At 38.8% G+C, this 25,169-nt stretch overlaps 2 protein-coding genes across 3 annotated transcripts; both read right to left on the reverse strand.

The window, feature by feature from the left end:
• Nucleotides 1-2,775: 2,775 nt before the first annotated feature.
• LOC137192346 (CD276 antigen-like) lies at nucleotides 2,776-8,471 on the reverse strand. The gene is made up of 4 exons (XM_067602938.1): nucleotides 8,399-8,471; nucleotides 4,351-4,716; nucleotides 3,956-4,246; nucleotides 2,776-3,446 (listed from the first exon to the last, which is right to left on the reverse strand). The coding sequence occupies exons 1-4, from the start codon at nucleotides 8,433-8,435 to the stop codon at nucleotides 3,340-3,342; spliced, it is 801 nt and encodes a 266-aa protein (XP_067459039.1). The 5' UTR covers nucleotides 8,436-8,471; the 3' UTR covers nucleotides 2,776-3,339.
• Nucleotides 8,472-9,173: 702 nt separating this feature from the next.
• Nucleotides 9,174-23,559, reverse strand: LOC137192345 (CD276 antigen homolog). Of its 2 annotated transcripts, none has more exons than XM_067602937.1 (7): nucleotides 23,478-23,559; nucleotides 22,172-22,225; nucleotides 21,909-21,947; nucleotides 17,019-17,369; nucleotides 16,624-16,914; nucleotides 15,988-16,086; nucleotides 9,174-14,491 (listed from the first exon to the last, which is right to left on the reverse strand). In XM_067602937.1, the coding sequence occupies exons 3-7, from the start codon at nucleotides 21,943-21,945 to the stop codon at nucleotides 14,337-14,339; spliced, it is 933 nt and encodes a 310-aa protein (XP_067459038.1). In that variant the 5' UTR covers nucleotides 21,946-21,947; nucleotides 22,172-22,225; nucleotides 23,478-23,559; the 3' UTR covers nucleotides 9,174-14,336. The 2 variants fall into 2 exon arrangements, with proteins under 2 accessions (XP_067459038.1, XP_067459036.1); XM_067602935.1 differs by having other exon boundaries at nucleotides 21,909-21,952.
• Nucleotides 23,560-25,169: the final 1,610 nt, after the last annotated feature.

A 25,169-nucleotide genomic window follows, 5' to 3' on the forward strand; every position in this document is an offset into this window, starting at 1 on the left:
CACTGCTGCATTTGCCACTATGGATATAGGATATCCTTCTGGATAGGCTCAGAAAGTGGGTATAACTACTTTATGCCGGTAGCTTGCTCAATTCCTGTCTTGATAGGTAACAGGAAAAGAATGGTGAATCTGCTAAGAAACAGGAAGCACTCAACCAGTTCTGCAAAAATATCAATTTAGCATCCTTTTCTCATCAGCTACAGCTTGTCCCAAAAAACTGGTTCGATAATATTTTTAACACATCAAATTTAGCTTTATTAAATGTTAGGTGTTTGTCAGGAAAAATATTTTTAATCAATGATTTTATCATCGAGCAAAACCTTGACTTTATGTTTTTAACTGAAACTTGGTTAGACCAAGATAACAGTGCAGCTGTTCTTATAGAGTCAACCTCTCCCAACTTCAGTTTTATGAGTGAAGCTAGAGTGCATAAGAAAGGAGGTGGAGTTGCCATTTTGTTTAATGATTCCCTCCAATGCAAACAGATGTCTTATGGAAACTTTGATTCTTTTGAATATGTGGCTCTTCAGCTGAATTCCTCTTCTCGAGCTGTATTTCTAAATATCTGCAGGCCACCTAAATACTGTGCTACCTTTTTTGATGACTTTGCTGAACTGCTGTCTATAATCTCTATTGACTTTGTGTAGTTATTGTTGGTGATTTTAACATCCATGTTGATAACCCCCAGGACAGCAGCACTAAACAACCGTGTTATGTTCTTGATAACCATGAACTGACTCAGCATGTGACGGAGCCCAGGCACAACAAGGGCCACACTCTGAACTTAACCATCTCTAAGGGTCTGAACATTTCTAAGGTTATCGTGACTGACGTTGCTCTCTCTGATCATTCCTGTGTTTTCTTTGAGAGTGCTATCTCCGTGCACACAAATGCTCAAACAGAGGTAATAAAAAAAAACAGTATATCACTGAAAACACCGGTGAAATATTTATTCAGGCCTTCTCTTCCACACCTGCCCTCTCTTGGGTCTCAGTCAATGAGCTTGTCGATAATTTCAGTTCTAAAATTACAAATGTTATTGATGCCATTGCACCCACTTAGGTGAGGGTTGTCTCTGGTAAGAAAAGATCTCCATGGAGAAATGGCACACTGGTCAGAGTGGAAAAAAGAGTGTCGAAAAGCTGAATGCAGGAGGAAAAGCTTAATCTCCAGGTTCATTATGACATCTATAAAGAAAGACTTCACATTTATAATTTGGAACTGAGAAATGCAAGGCGGTCCCTCTTCTCTGACATCATTGCCAAAAACAATAATAATGCACGTGCCTTATTTGCTACTGTCGACAGGCTAATAAACCCTCCTGTGTCAGTAGCCCCTAAACTTCTATCCACCAGGGCTTGCAGCAAATTTGCCCCCTTCTTCACTGACAAAATTCAGAAAATTAGACAAGCAGTCAGTGCCTCCATATCAGGTCCAGGATAAGTGTTGTCCCTGTGTCCACTTAAGATCAATTTGAGTAGTATAACACAGTTCCATCCGATCAACCACAAAAACCTGGAGGACATTATACAACATCTGAAACCCTCCTCCAGCTGCCTTGATATTCTGCCTACAGGCTTTTTCCAAACTGTTTCAAACTGCATGGCCTCAGATCTTCTATAGATTGTCAACACATCTCTTCTCTCAGGTGTCTTCCCACAGGCCCTGAAAACTGCTGTCATCAAGCCACTCTTAAGAAAGAATAATCTAGACACATCACTAATGAGCAACTATAGGCCCATATCAAACCTCCCATTTTTAAGAACAATCATTGAAAAAGCTGAACAACTTTGTGGCACTAAACAACCATTTCGATGTCTTCCAGTCAGGATTTCAACCACAACACAGCACTGAGACGTCTCTTGTTAAGGTCTTCAGTGACATACACTTAAACACTGACAGTGGCAGAATTTCAGTATTAGTATGACTGGATCTCAGTGCCGCATTTGACACGGTCGACCACAACATATCACTAGACAGACTGGAAAACTGGGTGGGACTTTCTGGCACAGAACTGAACTGGTTTGAATCCTACTTAAAGGACAGGGAGTACTTTGTGTCTCTAGGTAATTACACATCTGAGCGGACAAAAATGACATGCGGAGTTCCCCAAGGCTCCGTGCTGGGGCCTCTTCTGTTCAACATCTACTTGCTCAGATTATGGAAAACAACAAAATATGTTAACACAGTTATGCAGACGACACACAAATGTACAAAACCATATCACCAGGGGACTATGGTCCAATACAAGCACTGTATGGATGTGCCAGAATTTTCTTCAATTTAACAATGACAAAACTGAAGTAATTGTTTTTGGAGCCTCGATCGATAATGTTAAAAACTACAAACCAAGCCAGAAATCTCGGTGTAGTCATGGACTCAGACCCAAATTTCAACAGCCAAATTAAGACAATTACAAAGTCAGCCTACTATCACCTAAAGAATATATCAAGAATTAAAGGACTTATGTCTCAGCAGGATTTGGAAAAACTGGTCCATGTATTTATCTTCAGCAGACTTGACTACTGTAGTGCTGTCTTCACAGGTCTCCCTTAACAATCGATCAGACAGCCACAGCTGATTCAGACGCTGCTGCTTGAGTCCTCACTAAGACCAAGAAAGAGGATCATATCACTCCAGTTCTCAGATCTTTACACTGGCTTCCTGTCTGTCAAAGAATTGATTTTAAAATACTGCAGTTGGTTTATAAAGTACTAAATGGTTTAGGGCCAAAATACATTTCTGATCTGCTGCTACATTATGGACCATCTAGACCTCTCAGGTCGTCTGGGACAGGTCTGCTTTCTGTCCCCACAGTAACAACTAAACATAGAGAAGCAGTGTTCAGTTTTTATGCTCCACATATCTGGAACAAACTCCCAGAAAACTGCAGGTCTGATGCAACTCTCAGTTCTTTTAAATCACAGTTGAAAACTTTTCTGTTTGCCTTTTATTAAACCAAATTTGAGGGTTAATATTGCACACTGCACTGTAACTTTTATTCTCTTGTTTTATCTGTCTTATTCTTTTTTAGCGTCTTCTTATTTCCAAATGTAACACTTTTTAATTGTATTTGAATGTCTTTTTACTTGTGTTGCTTTTATATTCTGTCTTGATGCCTTTTATGTTCTATGTAAAGCACTTTGAATTGCCTTGTTGTTGAAATATGCTATACAAATAAACTTGCCTTGCCTTATGGTTTCAGCCTAATTGTGTCTTTCCATATCAGGTCACAAGGTGCGTGATATTTGAGTTCATGCATTTTCACTAGTTGATGATATCTGTCCAGCAACAAAAAATTAGCAAATAACAATCGCAATAGAGAATAAATAAAAACAGTTACTCACGTCTTCTGTAGAGAAAAAAACACACAAATAATAATAATATGGCAGCAACGACTCCAATTGGTACACCTTTTGCAGAACAATTCATCAGCAGCTCCTCACCTGTAAATTAGGAGACAAAACAGAGTAAGAAATTATTTTAGCATGTTGCAATAATATAAACACATCGTTGAACACATCAATATCTGCTTTTTGTTTGTCTTCCTTGTTTCTTTTAATGTTTAACATCAACCTGTCCAGGGACTGCAGATAAAAATTTGCCTTTTGGCTAAATCTGACACATTTACATCATGTTGATGTTAATTAATGTGTGATGCCCCTGATAAATAAATGAATTAATAAAAAATTAAATGTACTATGTAGTACCAAACTAAATATTCCACAAGCTACCCAAATCTTCAGTCACTTATGGAATACAGAAATCTACAAACTGCTTATAGTTTATTTAAAGTAAGTTTCATTATCATTTATTAATGATGAATTGTGTTTACTAGAATTACAGTACTGAGCAAAAGTTTTAGGCACTTTAGATGTTTAGATTCTTATCCATAATGCAATACCATCAGGGAAGCATCTTATTATCTTTATTTATCTGTATCTGTATCACTCACCAGGAGCATCAATCACTGCAGTGTCCTCAATCTGCTGGTTGGAGCGAGGGTTATACACGAGGCAGGTTACACACTGCAGCTCATTCACACTGACGGTGCTTGTGACAGAGAAGGTTTTCTTGGTTGGATGCTGCTGATGGGACGTCTGAGCATCCTTCAGTTTCAGTTGTTCACCGCTGGATTTATTTTGACCAGTCCATTTCACTTCAGGTTCAGGGTATCCTCCATGTGCCGTACAGGTTGCACTGTTTAATGTGTTGTTAATGGTCAGGTTAAGATCTTGGTAGGCAGCTGTGGGTGTGTCAGAAAACATGATGGTTTACACACTAGAGATATTTATAGTATTTTGATGTGTATAGATTTTGGTTTGAAAGCAAGAAACTACTATTCCATACCTGAGACCTGCAAAAAGGACATGCACTGATCTTTAAGCAGTTTGACAACTTTTTCCTGTTCATCATATAAACCAACATAGGGCCAGAATGTTTTCTGGTCATCTTCAACACTAACATTGTTAAGTCTAATAGAAATATTTCCAGAACTAAACTCAGTGTTGAAGCCTTGACACCTGTTCCTGTATTCATCAGCTACTGGCACTGTTTCCTCACTGATGTGCCAGTGGAACAAATGTTTTTCAGACCCATCCTCCTGCCAGTAAAACCATTTGATGCTTGTTGAATTCACTTGTAGTGAACAAGGAATCAGGACGGACCCTCCGACAGTGGCATTGAGAGGGACAGATATCTGACCCAAGATGGGTGCTAGAAAAGAAAAGATTGAGATATAGTAAGAGTTGTTAGTAAGAGGAGAAATGATGTCATCCTGACTCATCAAAACAGTGAGAAACTCAAAGGTAAAAACACATTGAAACATGCACATAAGAGGCTAAATTTCAAGAGAATCCTTTCTTCAGATGTCATACTGTACAGGAAGGGTGTCCTGCTAATTAAACTTGTGCAGGCATGTAGCTCCTTAATTTTTTTAGATTTGATGCATTCTGTGTTAATTTGGAAAGAAAAAAATGTTCTCTGTATTTTTCTCTTAGTATCTTACTGCCAGGTAAACAGCCCCACCTCACCCCCCTCCCTCTGGACAGGGTACTTGGTTCCTGCTAGCTGGAGCACTATGTACTATCATTGTTAGTCGTACACATTGTAGGGTTCAATTTGGAAGGCTAGATATAAATTAACAACTTATAATCGCGGTGTGAAAACAGTTACTCAGCTTCAGAATACAGTAACTCCCCATATAGAAACCCTGTCTCCTAGAAATTACATTTATATACCTGTTTTCTCAATTACGTTGAATTTGCAAACGTAATTGCTGCCTGGATTATGTTCACACTGTAGGAGGAAGTCCCTGCATGTTTTGAATGCAGACAGTACAACCCTCAAACAACAGGCCAGCTCTTTCATCACATAAGTGAGATTTCCAAACTTTTCACTGACCAGACCATCTAAACAACATCCTGCAAACAGAAAGGATCAGATGAGGAACCCTTCATCTCCTGCATGGTCACTAAACCAGACCACTGACCCAAACTACCTTTGATCCTTCAAGCTACCAGAGCCAGCAAGATGATAAGACCAATTCACACACCAGTGTGCGCTGACAGTACCACCTCAATAACCAACCCCACCACTTGCTTGCATAACTCACCTTTAAGAACACACACACACACACACACACACATATAGCACATAGCCTGGTCCCCTGCAGTTTTCAGTCAGATCAAGGACTGTAAAACACATAAACTTACAAATGTAGTTTTAGATTTTGTCTAAGAACAATTAATATTGTATGTTTGTATGTGTGTGTATATCACCCAATGTGTCTGCTTTAATTATACTTTTATTCCACTGCCTTTAAGCCAAGAAATGTACCACTTACATTATTCCATATTCTATCAATCAATCAATCAATCAATTTTTATTTATATAGCGCCATATCACAACAAAAGTCATCTCAAGGCACTTTTCACATAGAGCAGGTCAAGACCGTACTCTTTAATTTACAGAGACCCAACAATTCCCCCATGAACTAACATCATTTCGTAGTTTAGTACCATTCTGCTTCTTTTCTCTCAAAATGCTAAAGCTACTATCAAAAATGCAAAATTATGAATCATGCAGTTGTTAAATTTCAGTTTTGATTAAAACAGTAACAGCATTTAAGAGTTGAATCCGCCTGTCAGTGGACAGGCCGACTTACTCATCATTACAAGATCCAGAATCCAGCTTCTCACCCCAGCACATCGAACTCTTCTCTATAGAAGCCACCCCAGAGAGCAAGTGCTCCTACAAAACCTTCAACTTGCTTAAACCCTGGTGCTTTTATAATTTGTAACTTCAACTGGCAGAACTAAGCTGTTGTGCTGTTGATTTGACTTGCTGTTTCTCAGGTGACAGTCATCTCATCTGTCTCTAATACCAGCTACAAAATAGTTAACTCTGCATCATGCATTCAAATCATTCACTAACCATAGCCTTGTGTACCAGTTTCCCCTTTCCCTCGTGTCTTGTTTGCAAAATGTTGTAATGTTTAGTACTTGTTGTACTGTTTGTTATTGTGCTGTTATATGTTAATTGTGACCTGCCGAAGGGACTGCGGATGAAAATGAGCTATAAGCTAACTCTGGTACAGTACGTCAAATGGTAACATTTATGTTTAACACTGTACATGGTCCCAATAAATAAGACAAATTAATAATTAATAATACAAAGTATGTAACTAAAAATGAACTTGTTGGTCTTTTCTTGTGTTTGCATCTCAGTCACTTAACCTTAAACGACCTATACCCTTGCAAAATCATAATTAAGATCAATAATAACCATCATTCTAATTGACATCTCTTGTGTGGCCAACAAGAAGGACTATTTCCCTATTATTATACCTACTCTTATGTGAGGTATGTTGTTGGACGAATAATTTCATATTTGAAGCATGCAATGATAATTCATAATTCCCCCATTAAATCATAAAACTATTTGTGTGCACAAATTCTACAGCAAGGTGTCATACCACTGGTACGACAGCCCACTATTTCGAAACTCCAATAGTTAAAAATGTCAGGACAGTGTGCAGTATTAAGCACAAATGATGCACTGCACCAGAGTTAGCTTGAAGCTAATTTGCATCCGTGGTCCATTACAATCAAAACATACAACAGCACAACAACAAACAGTACAAAGCAAACAAACAAAACAAAACAAAACAAAAAATTAATCATGTAAACTAGGCTCAGTGGTCACACAGCTCTATTCATTGGACTGAAAGTTCATAGTCCAACAGCCCGTTATCCCAAAAACAAAAGCCCACTGCTCCAAAAATAAACTGTGATGACCCCTGTTGTCATCTGGGAGTTTGTATGAACTCTGATTGGTGTCTCTTTCCTGACGGTGACTAATTACCTTGACTCAGTGCACCTGAGCCTGGTACACTGACGTTCCTTAAGCCACGGCTACAGTCTCTCTTAGACTCTCGGACTCTCGGCTGCCTTGTTGCTGCAGCTCTTTGTCCTCTCTCCCTACAGGCACCGGTTTGTTTTGCTTTAATGCACTTTACAGCATTCACACACCTGCATTCTTAACTCATGCATCACATACTCTAATGATACCCCTGATTTCCACAACCTATACTTTAAATATTTAGTGAATTTGTTTAGTTTGATTTCATACATTATCTTTTGTTGAACACTGACATGGTGTGTTAACCTTTTGTTGTAGCCACTTGAGCCAGGTCATAACAACACAACAATTTAACAATTTCATAAAATCCCATTATAAAAATTGCGCAGACGTGCTGAGTTGACTGGAGGTGTTTCAGAATGTCAAACAGTAAATATTAAATATTAAATAATATTAAAATATTAAATATTATATTAAATTGAACAATATGTTAATAGTCTGGAAAGCAGTAAAGCCGTGAGTCACTGAACTCCAACCCCAGAGTGTATTTTAAGATCAATGAGCCAAATCGCTGCACTTCCTTCATCAGGAAGAGTTTGGTTACATTGGTTTATTTAGAAATGGCTCCAAAGACTAACAGGGATCATGTTTTCAGTCCTGCAGGGGAAATTCTGTGAAAGGCAGACGCCACTGAGTATGTACGGTTCGTATTGTAAATAACTGATATATTTATCACTTGTATGTTACAGGGCTCTACAGTTGTTTCGTTTAATTAAAGGAGGCTGAGAGTCTGAAAAACGCTAAATTTAAAGAAAAAGCAATTGAATTGATTGAAGGAATTCCTCTTGTTCTGGATCACCTACTTGTGTTAGTAATGAGTCTCTGCCACTCTGAACTCTGTCTGTCTGTAAACAAATTATCCCCGGAATGACGTTTCATTTCAGATGCATATTTGTTGCTACGATCTGAACCAGTAAAACCATCACTTCCCTTTTATAGTGCTGTCAATGACTCGATGAGTGAACAAATTCCTTACCACAAAGAAGTACAATCACGAGGCTTGAAGAAGACATGTCTGCACTGGAAAACAAAGATAAAAGATCCTTTGGTGATCTATGATTAATACTTTCTCATAGTTATGTCATACTGTGAAAACACATTACCAGTTTCATTACTTTTTATATACTTAATTATGAGGCAGACTGTTTTTTGACACATAATATGCAGAGAGTGCCAAGATCATACTTATTTCAAAACATGAATATTTTTCTTTTTGCACTTATTAATCCCAATTCATTCATGTTCATTATGTCAGTGCAATTGTTAAGAAATGAGACGACACTTACCAATTAAAATACTTCACACACACACACGAGCAGCTGTTTACTCCACTTGGCAAGTTCACCTCTGCTGTTAAAAAAAGTGAGTGAGTGTGAAACTATTTGCAGCATCCCAGTGGCCCCTCCCTCCTTTGCCATCTGATTGGCTATAACTCACAATTCAGGTCACGCAAAGGCGCACGCGCATACACACACACATACACACACACACACAAATGCAATTTACTCTGAATAAGTGCTTGCATTATCAGATCAATAATATTATGTAATGTGAATTTAAAACGTAACACTTTACAATAGGGTACTAGATCTGGGCGATATAATGAATTAATTTGATTTATCAGAATTTTGTTGCACAATGTGTAAAAATGTGAGTTATTACAACATGCAGAAAAAGTTGAACACTGCTATATCAGCCATTCTGAGTCATGACAGTCCTGTAAACTGATATTAATAGTTACAGTACAAAAATCATATTCAAAACATCTTTATTGTCCATCTTTGTTGTTTTTGTCTTCAGCTTGCATGACAGTCAACATCAGATACATCACATCATACAAATCATATGTTAGTAAAATACATTTTACACTCTGAACTGCTTAAATGAATAGAAATAATTTAAATTAACTCACGACCAATTTAAGAAGCGCCAGGTACATGAGATTCAAAGCAATATCGTCATGTCCGTTCATTAACTGATGTATGGTATGTGGAAGGCAGGAGCTGAAAGTGATGATACAGGAGATGTCATGTATCCTCTAAGATTTTGTCCGTCATTCATACATACATGCACATCTGCTGCTCCAGGTAGCCGGCTGCCTCTGGCTCTCTCATAGTGACTGTCACAAAACACTGATCTGTTCTCTCAGTTTGTGTTTGTTGACAAGGTATCACGAGGTCAAGGTCAATTTTATTGTCTCAGTGACATGAGGTATAGCAGGCAGCAAGATCCAGTCTGGGATACAGCCAGTAAACTCACTCTGAAGGTAAATAAAGGCCGAAGGTGCTGCAGCAGACTAGAGAGAGTTGTCTCAGTTGAGACTGATAAGTCTCCCTCAGCTAAATGTACAAAGGGAGCAGCGGCAAGACAGGAAGATCATACTATGTGATATGAATTATCGCTGTCTGGCAACACTGATTTTACATTCATAACATTTTTCCCAATCACTTGTAGGTTGTCACACAGAATTCAAATGTCAGTTCACTGAGTTAGGCTTGTTTGTCTAAATGGGTTAAACTGCTCTTCTAGAAAGCATGTGTAAAATACCCACATGTAAAATATTTGAACCAACTGTCACAACCATACAAACATAACTCTCATAAATCTCTGTAATCTTGCATTGTCATCAAAGAAGTAATGAATATTAAGATTCAGTAACATGTTTTTTGTGTGACTTTTCTCATGTCATTTTCAATGGAGGAAAGTAACTTAATACATTTACTCAAGTACTGTACTTAAGTACAGTTTGAAGTACTTCTACTTGAGTATTTCCATGTGATGCTACTTTCTACATTTCAAAGGGAAATATTGTACTTTCTACTCCACTACATTTATTTGACAGCTTTAGTTACTTTTCAGATGAAGATTTGACACAATGGATAATATAACAAGCTTTTAAAATACAACACATTGTTAAAGATGAAACCAGTGGTTTCCGACCTTTTTGTCTTTTGACGTCTTACAAAAAGCAGTGTGTAGTCGGGGTCACATTTCACATGTCTATGAGTTGGTAACAGCTCCACTGTAGTGATTTTTCCCTCTAAACTTCTCACATGCTTTCATTTCAATAAATGTTCAAATGATCCAATATTTCAGCAAAAATCAAAGATTAGAGAAAAAGTCCAAAAACTGAAAACAGATTTGTGTATCAGAACTTTGTTTTTTCTTCTTTCCTCTCCCATTAATCATCTCACGACCCCTCAGATTTATCTGCTGACCCTTTGGAGGGGCCCGACCCCTAGGTTGGGAACCACTGGACTAAACTAGCTAACTGTATATAAAGTAGTGTAAACTAGCTCCACCTCCAGCAGCTACAACAGTAACATGCTGCTCTAACACTGATGCTTCACTATTAATAATCTAATGATGTCATATATAATAATATATCAGTCAGAGGGACCAAACCACTACTTTTACTGCAATACTTTAACTACATCAAGCTCATAATACTTATGTACTTTTACTGCAATACTTTAACTACATCAAGCTCATAATACTTATGTACTTTTACTCCCTCAGCTAAATGTACAAAGGGAGCAGCGGCAAGACAGGAAGATCATACCATGTGATATGAATTATCGCTGTCTGGCAACATTGCTTTTACATTCATAACATTTTTCCAGCACTTCCAGGTTTTGTCAGTTGTTTTGACACAATTGTCTAAAAACACAATACATTTTGCTTTGTTTTCACACAGAATTGAAATGTGAGTTAGGCTTGTTTGCCTAAATGGATTACACTGCTCCTCTAGAGAGCATGTGTAAAATCCCCACATGTAAAATATTTGAACCAACTGTCACAACCATACAGACATAACTTGTCATCAAAGAATTGATGAATATTTAGATTCAGTAACATGATCCTCTTTTTTTGTACAACCATATATTTTCCATTTTTCCAGCAGGGATCATTTAGGGATTAAGCTCACAACATCATCACATTTAGAGGTTCTTAATGGCAAGCAGGATGCAAACTCTCTCTCTCTCTCTCTCTCTCTCTCTCTCTCTCTCTCTCTCTCTCTCTCACACACACACACACACACACACACACACACACACACAGAGTGAATATTACCTTATCAAAAGCATCAGCTGGGATAATGTGTCCATTCAGCATGTGTAGATATGATCAAAATCTAGTGCCTCAAGCAAAATGCAAAAGAGAGTGTTACAAGTGAACAGGAAAACCAAAATAAAGACCCAGCGGCTGCCTGCACCACGTTCAGACTGATGTGTTTTTCGAAAGTTGGCACACAATCCTACTGGACCAGTGTTTATCATGCCTACTGTATCTCCACCAGAATCAAATAAAGGTCAAAGACAAATAGTGATGTGAGAGAATTTGCAGGTTGGTTGTTGTGTTGGGAGCAAAATAAGCCTCCAGGACACTTATACACCCTCTCTCATGAAGACCAGGGCTCTTCACAAACAAACAAAGATCATCTTGTTGTGTTACCTGTTGCCCACAGAGACGTCACTACTTTGCATCAAGCCTGCAGTTTATCACATGTCTCACTCAAGCTTGTAAGAACATGTTTAACTCTATTCAGGCATTTTTACAATATGTCGTCACACAGATAGAAACTTTAAAATGAAAGTAAAAATACTGAGTGACAGACAAACCTTGACGAGATAATTATATTGTCCATATTCGTGACACTTTTCTGTTTGCTGCTGACTTTTATTAACTCAAACTTGGAGTTTCTGATTCATATCTCATGCTGCACTGTAACTTTTATTCTGCTGTTTTATTCAATTTTATCATATTTTTCTCTTTTTAACTGTATTTAAATGTGTATAAGGTCAGGTGTCTTGCTGTACGTGTTTAGACAACAATCTTTCACTTCCTCCTCTCCTCTCTACTGTCCTCCTCCTTATTCCTCTGAACCTGCCTGTGATCTCTTCACACTCGTACCAATGTGGCAACAGGAAAAACTATAATAGCATAACATCAGCTGCACAACGCCCACCAGTCACTCTAATGCATAACATGTCACTGTCATATATGTCATCAAACTGGACTTTACATTGTGCATTGCATTCAGCCTCCACTGTTACATCATTTATTTATTGTATGTCACATTTTTTCTCTCACATTTCCTTTGTACAGTCAAGTTTTATATCCCATTTCTCAATTATTATTCTATTTAAATAATAGTAGATAATAGATAACAGATTAAATTTTTAATTAAATTTTAATACTTTATTTCATTATTTATATTACTTTACTTTTGTTCTGTTTTTATTTTTCTATGTTGCATTTATGTGAGCAAACACCAAGACACAGTCTTTGTATGCTGCATACTTGGCTTATTAAACTGACCACTAGGAGGAGCCACATGCTCCTTCTAGTGGGAACTAGAAGGGGATATAGTTGGGCTCTCCTCTACACACAGCACCAGCTCTGGAACCAAACTCCTGAAGAGAGGCTGGACTCTCTACTTTTCCTGAGTTGCCCAGAGTGAGAGGCAGTCCTCACAAGTATCCCCACACCCACCTTTACAAAATAGTGATAGTGGCCAGACTCCAAATGGAGATGTTGTGAGTTATGGCTCACCCAGAGCAACTGAAATCTTACAGCCTGGCCAGGTGAGCCAGGTACACAAGTGACTACTGTAGTATCTGTAAATAATTAATATACACCCTGAAAAACTCTATATTTCAGCAGGGCCAACCTTGGCAAGGACAACCAAGGTGGCAATTAGATTTGTGATCAGAGAAGCAAGTAAAGGTACATTTACAAGGTGAAATGGCCCAGTGTAAATTCTTAAATCACTGTCTGGGGAGAGCAGAGTGTGAGAATGCTTTCTGTGTTTTATTTATAGTGTATGGGTCATGCTGTCTATTTAGTAGTATTCATCACAATTACAAAACCAGAGGTTTGGTATATGGGTATATATATTCTACCCATGTGGGGGGTGTGACACTAGCAGCAGAGAGGTGATGACATTAAATTTCCTTTTGAGGTCAAGCCTTCAACATGATGGTATGTTCTTAGAGCTACAGTAGTAATAAACACATTCTAAACATTGTAAGCAGACCTGTTAAATTTGAGCATTAAAGTTCATTCTTGACCTTTAGGAACAATATGTGTAACAAATAATCTCAGCTCAAAAGGTCCACTGACTATTTAGAGCTTTTAACTGCATCTCACCATCTGTCCTAAGAGTGGAACTTCAGTCACATGATAACAGAAACAGATAACATCAACATCATATTCGAGCCTGAATCTGATCCAGAATATGACTTTCAACAACACCAACGACCTCAACAACAAAGATTACAGAACGGACGGCCGTTTATGGACATGCTCAACTAGCTGACATCATCTCACCTGGAAAGTTAAAAAAAAACTTTGCAAACGAAGCGTCCAGGGCAGCTGAAACCTGGGCTTTGTCTCACAGGGAGCATTTTTACATATGTTCACCTCAAGTTTTGGAACTTTGACCATTTTTAACATCCAACATCATAACAGTACATGAATGTTAGAAAATCACAAAAAGCAGAATATGCCCCCTTTAACACTCGTGACATTCCTCATAAACCCGTCTATTAAGCAGGGAGGGATAGTTCATGTGTTTCACTCTTTTTGTAATTAGGGACATAGAGTGGGACACAAGTACAACACACCTCTGTTTAAACTTCTCTCCACTCTGATGTATGAAGGAAAATCTTTGCACATACTGTAGGTGTTAGCAGTTTCCTGCCATAACCCTTTAACTTCTGTTGCCTTCCTGCCTGCACCAGCTCTGATCCCAGATCTGATTCATTTGTCTTTGTCACTTTCTGTGGATTTTGTTTCATCTGAATCTTCTTTGCTGTCGCTTAATAGCTTTGTTTTCTCTTCTGTATCAGCAGTAACAGCAGCAGCAGTGGTGTCCTCATTGGAAGCACTGCCTGAAGCAGGATCCCGCCTCACACGGCTAGATTGTCTAGTAAAAAGTCCTCAGAAACATCACCTTCTGATGAGTTGGAAGGAGCATCAGGAGAATTTTTGCCAGCTAGAACTCCACTGGCTGCTGAGTCTTCTTGGTTTACTGCTTGCTGAGGCCCCTCTTGTGATTCTTGACCTGGAATTAAAGGTAAATGTTTCAGTCATGAGGGCACAACAAAATAGCTGTGGGTCTATTGATGTTTTACACCTCTCTAGATGATATCATGAGATCAATGAGACATGTTTTTTTTTGTGCAGTATGGATTTAGTCCATTCTTTGTACACTACCATATACGATACATATTTAACTTCTGTTTTAATTTATTTTTAAGCCACTTTGATACTTTTATGAATAATGTCATTTACAGGGATGAGATAGTTTCTGATAAGAGCTGTAAATCTGATTCTGGTTATGACTGCAGTGTTGGGGGTGTGACACCAACAGCAGAGAGGTGATGACATTAAATTTCCTTTTGTGGTCAAGCCTTCAACATGATGGTACGTTCTTAGAGCTACAGTAGTAATAAACACATTCTAAACATTGTAAGCAGACCTGTTAAATTTGGGCATTAAAGTTCATTCTTGACCTTTAGGAACAGTATGTGTAACAAATAATCTCAGCTCAAAAGGTCCACTGACTATTTAGAGCTTTTAACTGCATCTCACCATCTGTCCTAAGAGTGGAACTTCAGTCACATGATAACAGAAACAGACAACATCAACATCATATTCGAGCCTGAATCTGATCCAGAATATGACTTTCAACAACACCAACGACCTCAACAACAAAGATTACAGAACGGACTGCCGTTTATGGACATGCTCAACAAGCTGACATCATCTCACCTGGAAAGTTAAAAAAACTTTGCAAACGAAGCGTCCAGGGCAGCTGAAACCTGGGTTTTGTCTCACAGGGAGCATTTTTACATATGTTCACCTCAAGTTTTGGAACTTTGACCATTTTTAACATCCAACATCATAACAGAATATAAATGTCAGCAAATCACAAAAAGCAGAATATGCCCCCTTTAACATTTAACCAACACTAAGATCTTTCCTTAATCTTAAACAAAGTGCTTTTGTTGCCTAAACTGAAGCACACTCAGCAGTCAGGATGTGAACCTTTACAACTGTTGTGAAGTATTTAAATGTAACTTCAATCTTCAGATGTTCTGTGAACATAATCCAGGCAGAGATTATGTTCAGCATGGCAGCATTACTGGAAAAAGTTTAGTAGTGTAGAAACGTCATTTCTAGGAGATAGAGTCACATGACCGAAGATTGACATGTATGACCAGTCACTGGAGGTCACCTGACCGCAAACTCAGTTAGCTGATGTGAGATGTGGTTGAAAGCTCAGAGGAAGCTATTTAGTGGACCACTGAGCTTTGATTGTTTTGTTATATCGAACTGTTGTATGTTTTTGCTCAATACCACTGACAGTATGAATATAGGATATTCTTGTGGATAGAATCAGAAGGTGGGTACATCTGCACATAAACTGTTTTGTACACAAGGTGTCTGTGTGGTATTTGAGTTCATGCTTTTTCACAAGTTGATGATTTCTTTATATCCAGCAACAAAAAGATAGCGAATAACAATCACAATAGAGAATAAATTGAAGTTACTCACATTTTCTGTAGACAAAATACACAAGAAATAGAAATAATATGGCAGCAATGACTCCAATAAATACACCTATTGTAAGATGATCCCTCAGCAGCTCCTCACCTGTAAATTAGGAGACATAACAGAGTAACAAATTATTTTAACATGTTGCAATAATATAAACGCATCTTTGAACACGTCAATATCTGCTTTTTGTTTGTCTTCTTTGTTTCTTTTAATGTTTAACATCAACCTGTCCAGGGACTGCAGCTGAAAATTTGGTTTTGGCTAAATCTGACTCATATACATCTTGTTGATGTTAATTAATGGGTGGTGTCTGTGATAGATAGATAGATAGATAGATAGATAGATAGATAGATGGATAGATGGTTGTACTAATTGCTTGCTATGTATTACCAAACTAAATATTCCACAAGCTTCCCAAATCTTCAGTTACTTATGTAATACAGAAATCAAACAACTGAAACTGCTTATAGGTTATTTAAAGTAAGTTTCATTATAGTTTATTAATGGTGAATTGTGTTTACTAGAATTACAGTACTGTGCAAAAGTTTTAGGAACTTTAGATTCTTATCCATAATGCAATACCATCAGGGAAGCATCTTATTATCTTTATCTACCTGTATCTGTATCACTCACCAGGAGCATCAATCACTGCAGTTTTCTCAATGCTCTGGTTGGAGCGAGGGTTATACACGAGGCAGGTTACAGACTTCAGCTCTTTGACACTGACGGTGCTTGTGACAGAGAAGGTTTTCTTGGTTGGATGCTGCTGATGGGACGTCTGAGCATCCTTCAGTTTCAGTTGTTCACTGCTGGATTTATTTTGACCAGTCCATTTCACTTCAGGTTCAGGGTATCCTCCATGTGCCATACAGATTGCACTGTTTAATGTGTTGTTAATGGTCAGGTTAAGATCTTGGTAGGTAGCTGTGGGTGTGTCAGAAAACATGATGGTTTACACACTAGAGATATTTATAGTATTTTGATGTGTATAGATTTTGGTTTGAAAGCAAGAAACTACTATTCCATACCTGAGACCTGCAAAGAGGACATGCACTGACGTCTAAGCAGTTTTGTAGAATCAAAACCAACACTGGCCCAGAATGTTTTCTGGTCATCTCCAACACTAACATTGTTAAGTCTAATAGAAATATTTCCAAAACTAAACTCAGTGTTGAAGCCTTGACGCCTGTTCTTGTATTCATCAGCTACTGGTGCTGTTTGCACACTTTTGTGCCAGTGGAACAAAAGTTTGTCAGACCCATCCTCTGCCCAGTAAAACCATCTGATGCTTGTTGAATTCACTGGTAGTGAACAGGGAATCAGGACGGACCCTCCTACGGTGGCACTGAGAGGGACAGGTATCTGATCCATGATGGGTGCTAGAAAAGAAAACATCGAGATAAAGTAATAGTTGTTAGTAGAGAAATGATGTCATCCTGACTCATCAAAACAGTGAATCCTTTCTTCAGATGTCATATTGTACAGCAAAGGTGTCCTGCTAAACTTCTGCAGGCATGTAGCCCCTTAAATTTTTTTTAGATTTGATGCTTTCTGTGTTAATTTGGAAAGAAAAAATCGTTCTCTTTATCACTGAGTATCTTACTGCCAGATAAACAACCTCACCCCCCTCCCTCTGGATAGGACACTTGGTTCCATGTACACAGTGTAGGGTGCAATTCGGAGGGCTAGATATGAATGAACAACTTACAGCCAAAGTGTGAAAACAATATGACTTTACTGCACTGAATCTGACAGTTACTCGGAGCTTCAGAATACAGTAACTCCCCACATAGAAACCATGTCTCCTAGAGATTACGTTTATATACTTGTTTTCCCAATACCATTGCATTGGCGAACATAATTGCTGCCCGGATTATGTTCGCACACAAAAGGTTACATTTATATTTCCTATTGGCCGCAGAGAGAGGAGGTCGGGGTGGATGGAAGATATCCACTTAATTCGGCAAACTAAACTACTGATGCATCATATTAGCGTTTCAATGTTTTTGGGCACCTGACTATTGTGTTTTAAGGCAGACTTGAAAAGTCTGTCAGACCCATCCTGCTGCCAGTAAAACCATCTGATGCTTGTTGAATTCACTGGTAGTGAACAAGGAATCAGGACGGACCCTCCGACAGTGGCACTGAGAGGGACAGGTATTTGACCCATGATGGGTGCTAGAAAAGAAAAGATTGAGTTTAGTAAGAGTTATTAGTAGAGAAATGATGTCATCCTGACTCATCAAAACAGTGAATCCTTTCTTCAGATGTCATATTGTACAGCAAAGGTGTCCTGCTAAACTTCTGCAGGCATGTAGCCCCTTAAATTTTTTTTAGATTTGATGCTTTCTGTGTTAATTTGGAAAGAAAAAATCGTTCTCTTTATCACTGAGTATCTTACTGCCAGATAAACAACCTCACCCCCCTCCCTCTGGATAGGACACTTGGTTCCATGTACACAGTGTAGGGTGCAATTCGGAGGGCTAGATATGAATGAACAACTTACAGCCACAGTGTGAAAACAATATGACTTTACTGCACTGAATCTGACAGTTACTCGGAGCTTCAGAATACAGTAACTCCCCACATAGAAACCATGTCTCCTAGAGATTACGTTTATATACTTGTTTTCCCAATACCATTGCATTGGCGAACATAATTGCTGCCCGGATTATGTTCGCACACAAAAGGTTACATTTATATTTCCTATTGGCCGCAGAGAGAGGAGGTCGGGGTGGATGGAAGATATCCACTTAATTCGGCAAACTAAACTACTGATGCATCATATTAGTGTTTCAATGTTTTTGGGCACCTGACTGTTGTGTTTTAAGGCAGACTTGAAAAGTCTGTCAGACCCATCCTGCTGCCAGTAAAACCATATGTTGCTTGTTGAATTCACTGGTAGTGAACAAGGAATCAGGACGGACCCTCTGACAGTGGCACTGAGAGGGACAGGTATCTGACCCATGATGGGTGCTAGAAAAGAAAAGATTGAGTTCAGTAAGAGTTATTAGTAGAGAAATGATGTCATCCTGACTCATCAAAACAGTGAATCCTTTCTTCAGATGTCATATTGTACAGCAAAGGTGTCCTGCTAAACTTCTGCAGGCATGTAGCCCCTTAAAATTTTTTTAGATTTGATGCTTTCTGTGTTAATTTGGAGAGAGGAGGTCGGGGTGGATGGAAGATATCCACTTAATTCGGCAAACTAAACTACTGATGCATCATATTAGTGTTTCAATGTTTTGGGGCACCTGACTGTTGTTTTAAGGCAGACTTGAAAAGTCTGTCAGACCCATCCTGCTGCCAGTAAAACCATCTATCCACTTAATTCGGCAAACTAAACTACTGATGCATCATATTAGTGTTTCAATGTTTTTGGGCACCTGACTGTTGTTTTAAGGCAGACTTGAAAAGTTGTGAATCTATCCTTTGACCATCATGTTTATCTGAAAAATGTAAAATCAATAAATGTGAAGAAACATTGTTTTCACTAGACAACGTTTAGAAACGGCTCCTAAGACTAATAACAGCGATCATGTTTTCAGTCCCAGAGAGTAGTTCTGTGTAAGGAAGACGCCACTGAGCATGTACAGTTTGTAGTGTAAACAACTAATACTTCTACATGTCTTTATAACTTTACTGGTTATAAAGACTAACTAACTGGTTGTGGAAATATCTGGACCACATGATCATTAAGCAACAGAAATTCCACTTTTTTCCTTTGGATCCTGTGTACTGCTGTTGAGCAAAGAATCGAAGTTTTAAGCTCAAAGTTACATCAGTGCTTACAATTAAAACCAAGCTAACGTTAGTGTCGCTGTTGCCTTCAGTCTCTGCTCTCAGAACGTCTCTGTTGTATTTCCTCTTCTGAATACAAATGTACTTCTATGAATCCATCACATCTCGTCATTTCTTTGTGTCAGACATATATTCATACTCGTCATATCAATCAGACCCAGACACTTTAATTTCTCAAAGAGCTTCAGTGTAAAGTCAAGAGGTTGTAATATGTAGCACAGCAAGCTAGCAAATCTCTGTAAATGGAGCCATGTTTCTGAACATGCTCAGTGGTGTCTGCCTTACACTGAACTGCTCTCTGGAGACTAGAAACATGATCGCTGTTATAGAGTTGCAAAGTGGGAGGAGCTATTTCGGGTTCCCCCTGCTATTCATTTTTCCCATAGAGACTGTTACGTGAGCACTTCTACGGCTTGGATCAGCATGAAACTCTTCCAGTCCAGTTAAATCATCAGTACACTAGATGAACAACTGAGTTAGAAAATATCTGATTCTTTGGTAAAAAGAGTGAATCAGTTTACTGTTAATTTCTGGGTCACTTTTGAGTTCATTCAGCAACTATGGCTAATATTTACAACTTCAGCAACGAAGCATTTTTAATTCATTATTTTTATTATATTTATTGCTCTGATTCATGTCCACGGCTTCTTCTCCAAAGCAACAGCTGCCGAGGCTCATGGGTATTGTAGTACTCTTAGTTGTCTACCATGCCAAAATCATGGACAAAAACATGACTTCTCAGAAACAAAGTTGAAATAATTGAAGCTAGTGGTTATAACATAAACATACAGGATCGTTACATTATCCGGGAGAATTCTGTGTTTCTATATTTAGCTATATTGATGATGTCGTTTAAAGAAAATGTCAAAATGGGAATACAGAATAAAAACACTTCTGGAACCAGCGACCCCTCCCACTTCACATCTCTGTTATTCTTTTGAGACGTTTCTAGACAAACTAATGTGACCATAATCTTCAGGGTGAATGTCACCTAGTCCAACACTGTGACTCACTGACATGTTTGGAATAATAGTTTTTGGACAACAACGGAGCTCTACCGCACAGAAGAATATAATATATCCGGCTTTGGATACACACACAACACTTTTAAGTAGGATGAGTTCATTGTTGATTTGACTCTGCGAATGAGATTTGTTGACAATAAGAAAAATATAGAAAATCTCCAGCGTGATCCCTTCGGTTCTTCCATTTAAAGCTATAATATGTAACTATTCTGCATTAAAATGTCTAAAAATGACTAGACCTATGTTATATATGTTTTGTTGAGTTGTGTACTTACATCATCTGAAATGTTTTCAACAATTTTCAAACCCAGAGAAATAATCAGTAATTTTAATCAAGGTAATGGTCTGTTTCATTTGGTCGCATGTCAATGGCGTCATACCTCCTCTACCAAAAAGGATACATGCAGAAGATAATGATCTTGTGTGCATGCGTTGGTGTTGTGGTTGCCACAATAGCGTCTACCAAAGAGTATACACATGGAAGATAATACATTGGCATTGTGGTTGTCTGCCAGAAACATAAGTCATAAGCTGACTTTTATTCAGTTTTAAGCCACATTTTTACAATAAACTTTTTCAATCATTTTTAAGTATTTCTTTTAATCGGATGAAGGATTTCAGTCTGGATTTTAAGCCATCAGAGAAACAAGCTGAGCAAATGTTAGCTGCAGCTCGGCTCATAAAGAGCTCCTCTCAGACGTCCTCTGTCCACCGAACAGCCTTTTTTAACATGAAATTGCTTTTTCAGGGTTTATACAAGTTTGATTCCTGTATATATTCGTTTTGGAGAGGATGAGACCTCTGTGGATTATTTGGCCCCCAGTAAAAACCTGCTGAATGTCTAGATCTTAAATTGTCAGAGAAACAAGCTGAGCAAACGTTAGCAGCAGCTCGGCTCACAGCCCACCCAGATGTCTTTTGTCCACTGAACAGGGTTAAAGAAACAGTGATTTTTAATATGAAACTGCTTTATCCAGTGTTTGTATTAGTAATGAGTCTCATTGAGCGTCATTTCAGACGTGTTTTTGTTGCTACTTGTAAAACTACTATTTCCCTTTTATACTGTGTTGTCAAATGATTCAGTGAACTTACCACACAGAAGTAAAATCATGAGGCTTGAAGAAGACATGTCTGTACTGGAAAACAAAGATAAATCATATTGTGACAAAAACACATTACCAGTTTCATTACTTCATATAGTCATTAAGTTTTACTATCAGTGAAACTAAATGTTTTTCGATATGTAATATGCAGAGAGAGACAAGATCATATTTATTTCAAAACCTGAAATTTTTAAATGTATAATTCAACTTCATTATGCAAGTGCAATTGTTAAGAAATGAGATGAAACTTACCAGAAATACTTCACACATAAGAGCAGCCATTCCTCTTTTTGGCAAGTTCACTTTCTGGGTGTCAGAAAAAAAAAAAAAAAAGCTTGAGTGTGAAACTGTTTGCATCAGCCCAGCGCTCCTCCCTTGTTTGCCATCTGATTGGCTGTAACTCACAATTCAATTCGCTTTAATTATCAGATCAATTCTCTCATGTAAGTGAATTTAAATGTAGTAACACTTTACAATAGGGTACTATTATAGAGTAGAGAGAGAGCCAAGGTCATACTTATTTCAAAGCATGAATATTTTTTTGGGTGAAGAATTTAAGATACTTCATTTCAGCTGTTTCTTTCAGTGCTGTCACCTATTATTCCCAATTAATTCAAGTTCATTTTGCAAGTGGGGGCAGAGAGTCTGAAAAATGCTAAATTTAAAGAAAAAACAATTAAATGGATTGAAGGAATTCTTGTTGTGGATGACCTTCTTGTGTTAAGTCTGTGTCTCTGTGATACTGACTGTTAGAGCCGTTTGTATCTAAAACTGTGTTAAGGTTACTCCCTGGTTGCAACAGTAGGTGGCGTATTGAACAACAGCATACAGAAATGTATATTTAGAGGAAGAGGCAATTACTCCTCAGATGTGCTGCTTACGGGAAGAAGCACACAGTTTTTTGACCGCCGTTTAGAGGCTAATCTTTAAGCCTTTTTGTTGTTTTCATGGAAGTTATAAATATAAGTGTATGCATAGCAAATGCTTTATTGGTGCGTGTTGATAAATAAACACATCTGAAGCGCAAGTCCGAGGATGTTTGATTTAGTAGCCTACATGGGGCCGCCGTATGACGATGCGTCAATTACATGTCCCGGTAACAGCCCCTCACTGTGGCTTAGGTTTTTTGTTTTGTCGAAATCAAGTCATTACACTGACCTCTGCCTGTATACAAATGATCACTGTTTTGACTCATCATTTGGTAAGTTAAGTAGTGGTAAAACTACTACTTCTCTTTTATGCTGTGCTTTCAAATGATTCAGTGAACTTATCACACAGAAGTAAAATCATGAGGCTTGAAGAAGACATGTCTGTACTGGAAAACAAAGATAAAAGATCTTTTGGTGATCTGTGATAAATACTTTATTATAGTTATGTTATATTGTCAGAATGTCGGTTGAGTAGGCCGTCCTTTAATGTGGTGTTTACACTACTAAATGAATGTTGCCACGTGCTGCCCGGCCCAAAACATCTCAGCTGTTTCCCTCAGTGCTGTCACGTATTAATCCCTATTCATTCAAGTTCATTATGCAAGTGCAAGAAAAGAGATGACACTTACCAGAAATACTACACACGCTGATGGCTGCTGCTCCACGAGGCGCGTTCGCCTCTCCTGCCGGAAAAAAAGCCCAGTGGTTTTTCCTTCCTTTTGCCATCTATGATTCAATCCAGGTCATGCAGAGTCTCTCCCTCTCTGAGAGAGACTCCGCATGCCATAGATGGCAAAAGGAAGGAGGAGCCACTGGGCTTTTTTCCCTCTCTCTCACACACACACACACACACACAGAGACAGAGACAGAGAGAGAGAGATTTTTGATTTTTAAACTCAACATTTATTAACCACTATGTACACTGTAAAAAAACGTAATACACTACATTAACACATACATAATATAATTACATATCAGGTATCAAAGTTACATCAGCACATGTCCAAAACTCAACTGTCCATCTATTACAGAGCAGAGCACCCCCCCCCCCCCCCATAACCCCAAATCAGCTGGAAACTCTCCAGGTCATGAGCAGCTCTGTAAAAACTAAACTCTACTAGAAGTCTGGACTTCACCATTCTGACAAAACATTCAGCTCTTCCTCCACCTTCTTCCTGCGGCTCACATACACCGTCATCTTTGCCTGTCCCAAAACAAAGTTCAATGTCTGACACTTGTTCTTCTGTTGGCGAGTGTATTTAAAACCACAAATAAAAACCTGCTTCATAAAAATTTCTCCATATCTGATAAAAATGGTTTCCAACAACACAAACAGAGCCGTCAGATGAGAGCACTCTGAGAAACAGTGAAACACCGTCTCTCTTTGGCTGCAGAAGGGGCATTTCTCCTCCACAGCAGCATTAATAACAGAGATAAAAAAGTTCACTGCTACAATGCCATGTGGGATCCTCCACTGCAGGTCTGCATGTTTCTTTGTTAAAGGAGGTTTATACAAAGACCTCCATGCTGGTTTGACGTCAGGGTCTAAGTCCAGATAAGTCCTCCACGGGGTGTCACTGCGTCCATTCCGTTTGTTCTGGTTCAAGGTTTTAACCATCAACTTATACAGAGTCTTTCCTGAGGCGTCCTCCAAAGAAGCTCCCACAGGGTCGACAGGCTCAAGTAAAGGACCAGAACAGTTTTTGAAATCTGGAAACAGTCCAATGGTGGGATAGGACAGTTTGGCAGCAGCGCGCCATCACAAAAGTCAGTTAACAGAAGGCATTGATGTCCTGTCAGCTTCTGTTTCCAATGTTTCAGTAGTTGGTTTACGACTCGTGTAGATCTCACTCCCAGCCGAGCAGCCAGTCCAACAGGATCATCCAACTGAGGTCCCGCCAGCTCCACCACCTGCCCCAGAGTAGAAACTCCTGCAGTGTGAAGGAGTCTGGATAGAGTAGGTCCACCCCAGCTGGGACAATCCAAAAGTCCTCCAAACAGTACAGGTTCCTGTAGGAGCCAGTACAGAGAGTCATCCCACTCCTGCCTCTGCTTCCTCAGCAAAGTCCACACTGAGAAGACACCTCTATAAAAGGCCGGCAGGGACGAAGCGTCCAACCTCTTGGAGTCCATTAGAAACAGAGACAAACCCAGTCCCAGACCACCAAGCCGCTGCAGGATGCAGCAGGATAAAGTCCTCCACACCAGGTCTGTGGGCCCAGTGAGCAGTCTCTGAATGAACTGAAGGCAGAAGGCAGCGCCCCTGTTGGCCAGATGGACCAGACCTTGTCCACCCTCCTCCTTAGGAAGAAACAGCACAC

This window comes from Thunnus thynnus, chromosome 11 (genome assembly GCF_963924715.1).
Source record: "Thunnus thynnus chromosome 11, fThuThy2.1, whole genome shotgun sequence".
In the NCBI taxonomy this organism is placed as follows: domain Eukaryota; kingdom Metazoa; phylum Chordata; class Actinopteri; order Scombriformes; family Scombridae; genus Thunnus; species Thunnus thynnus.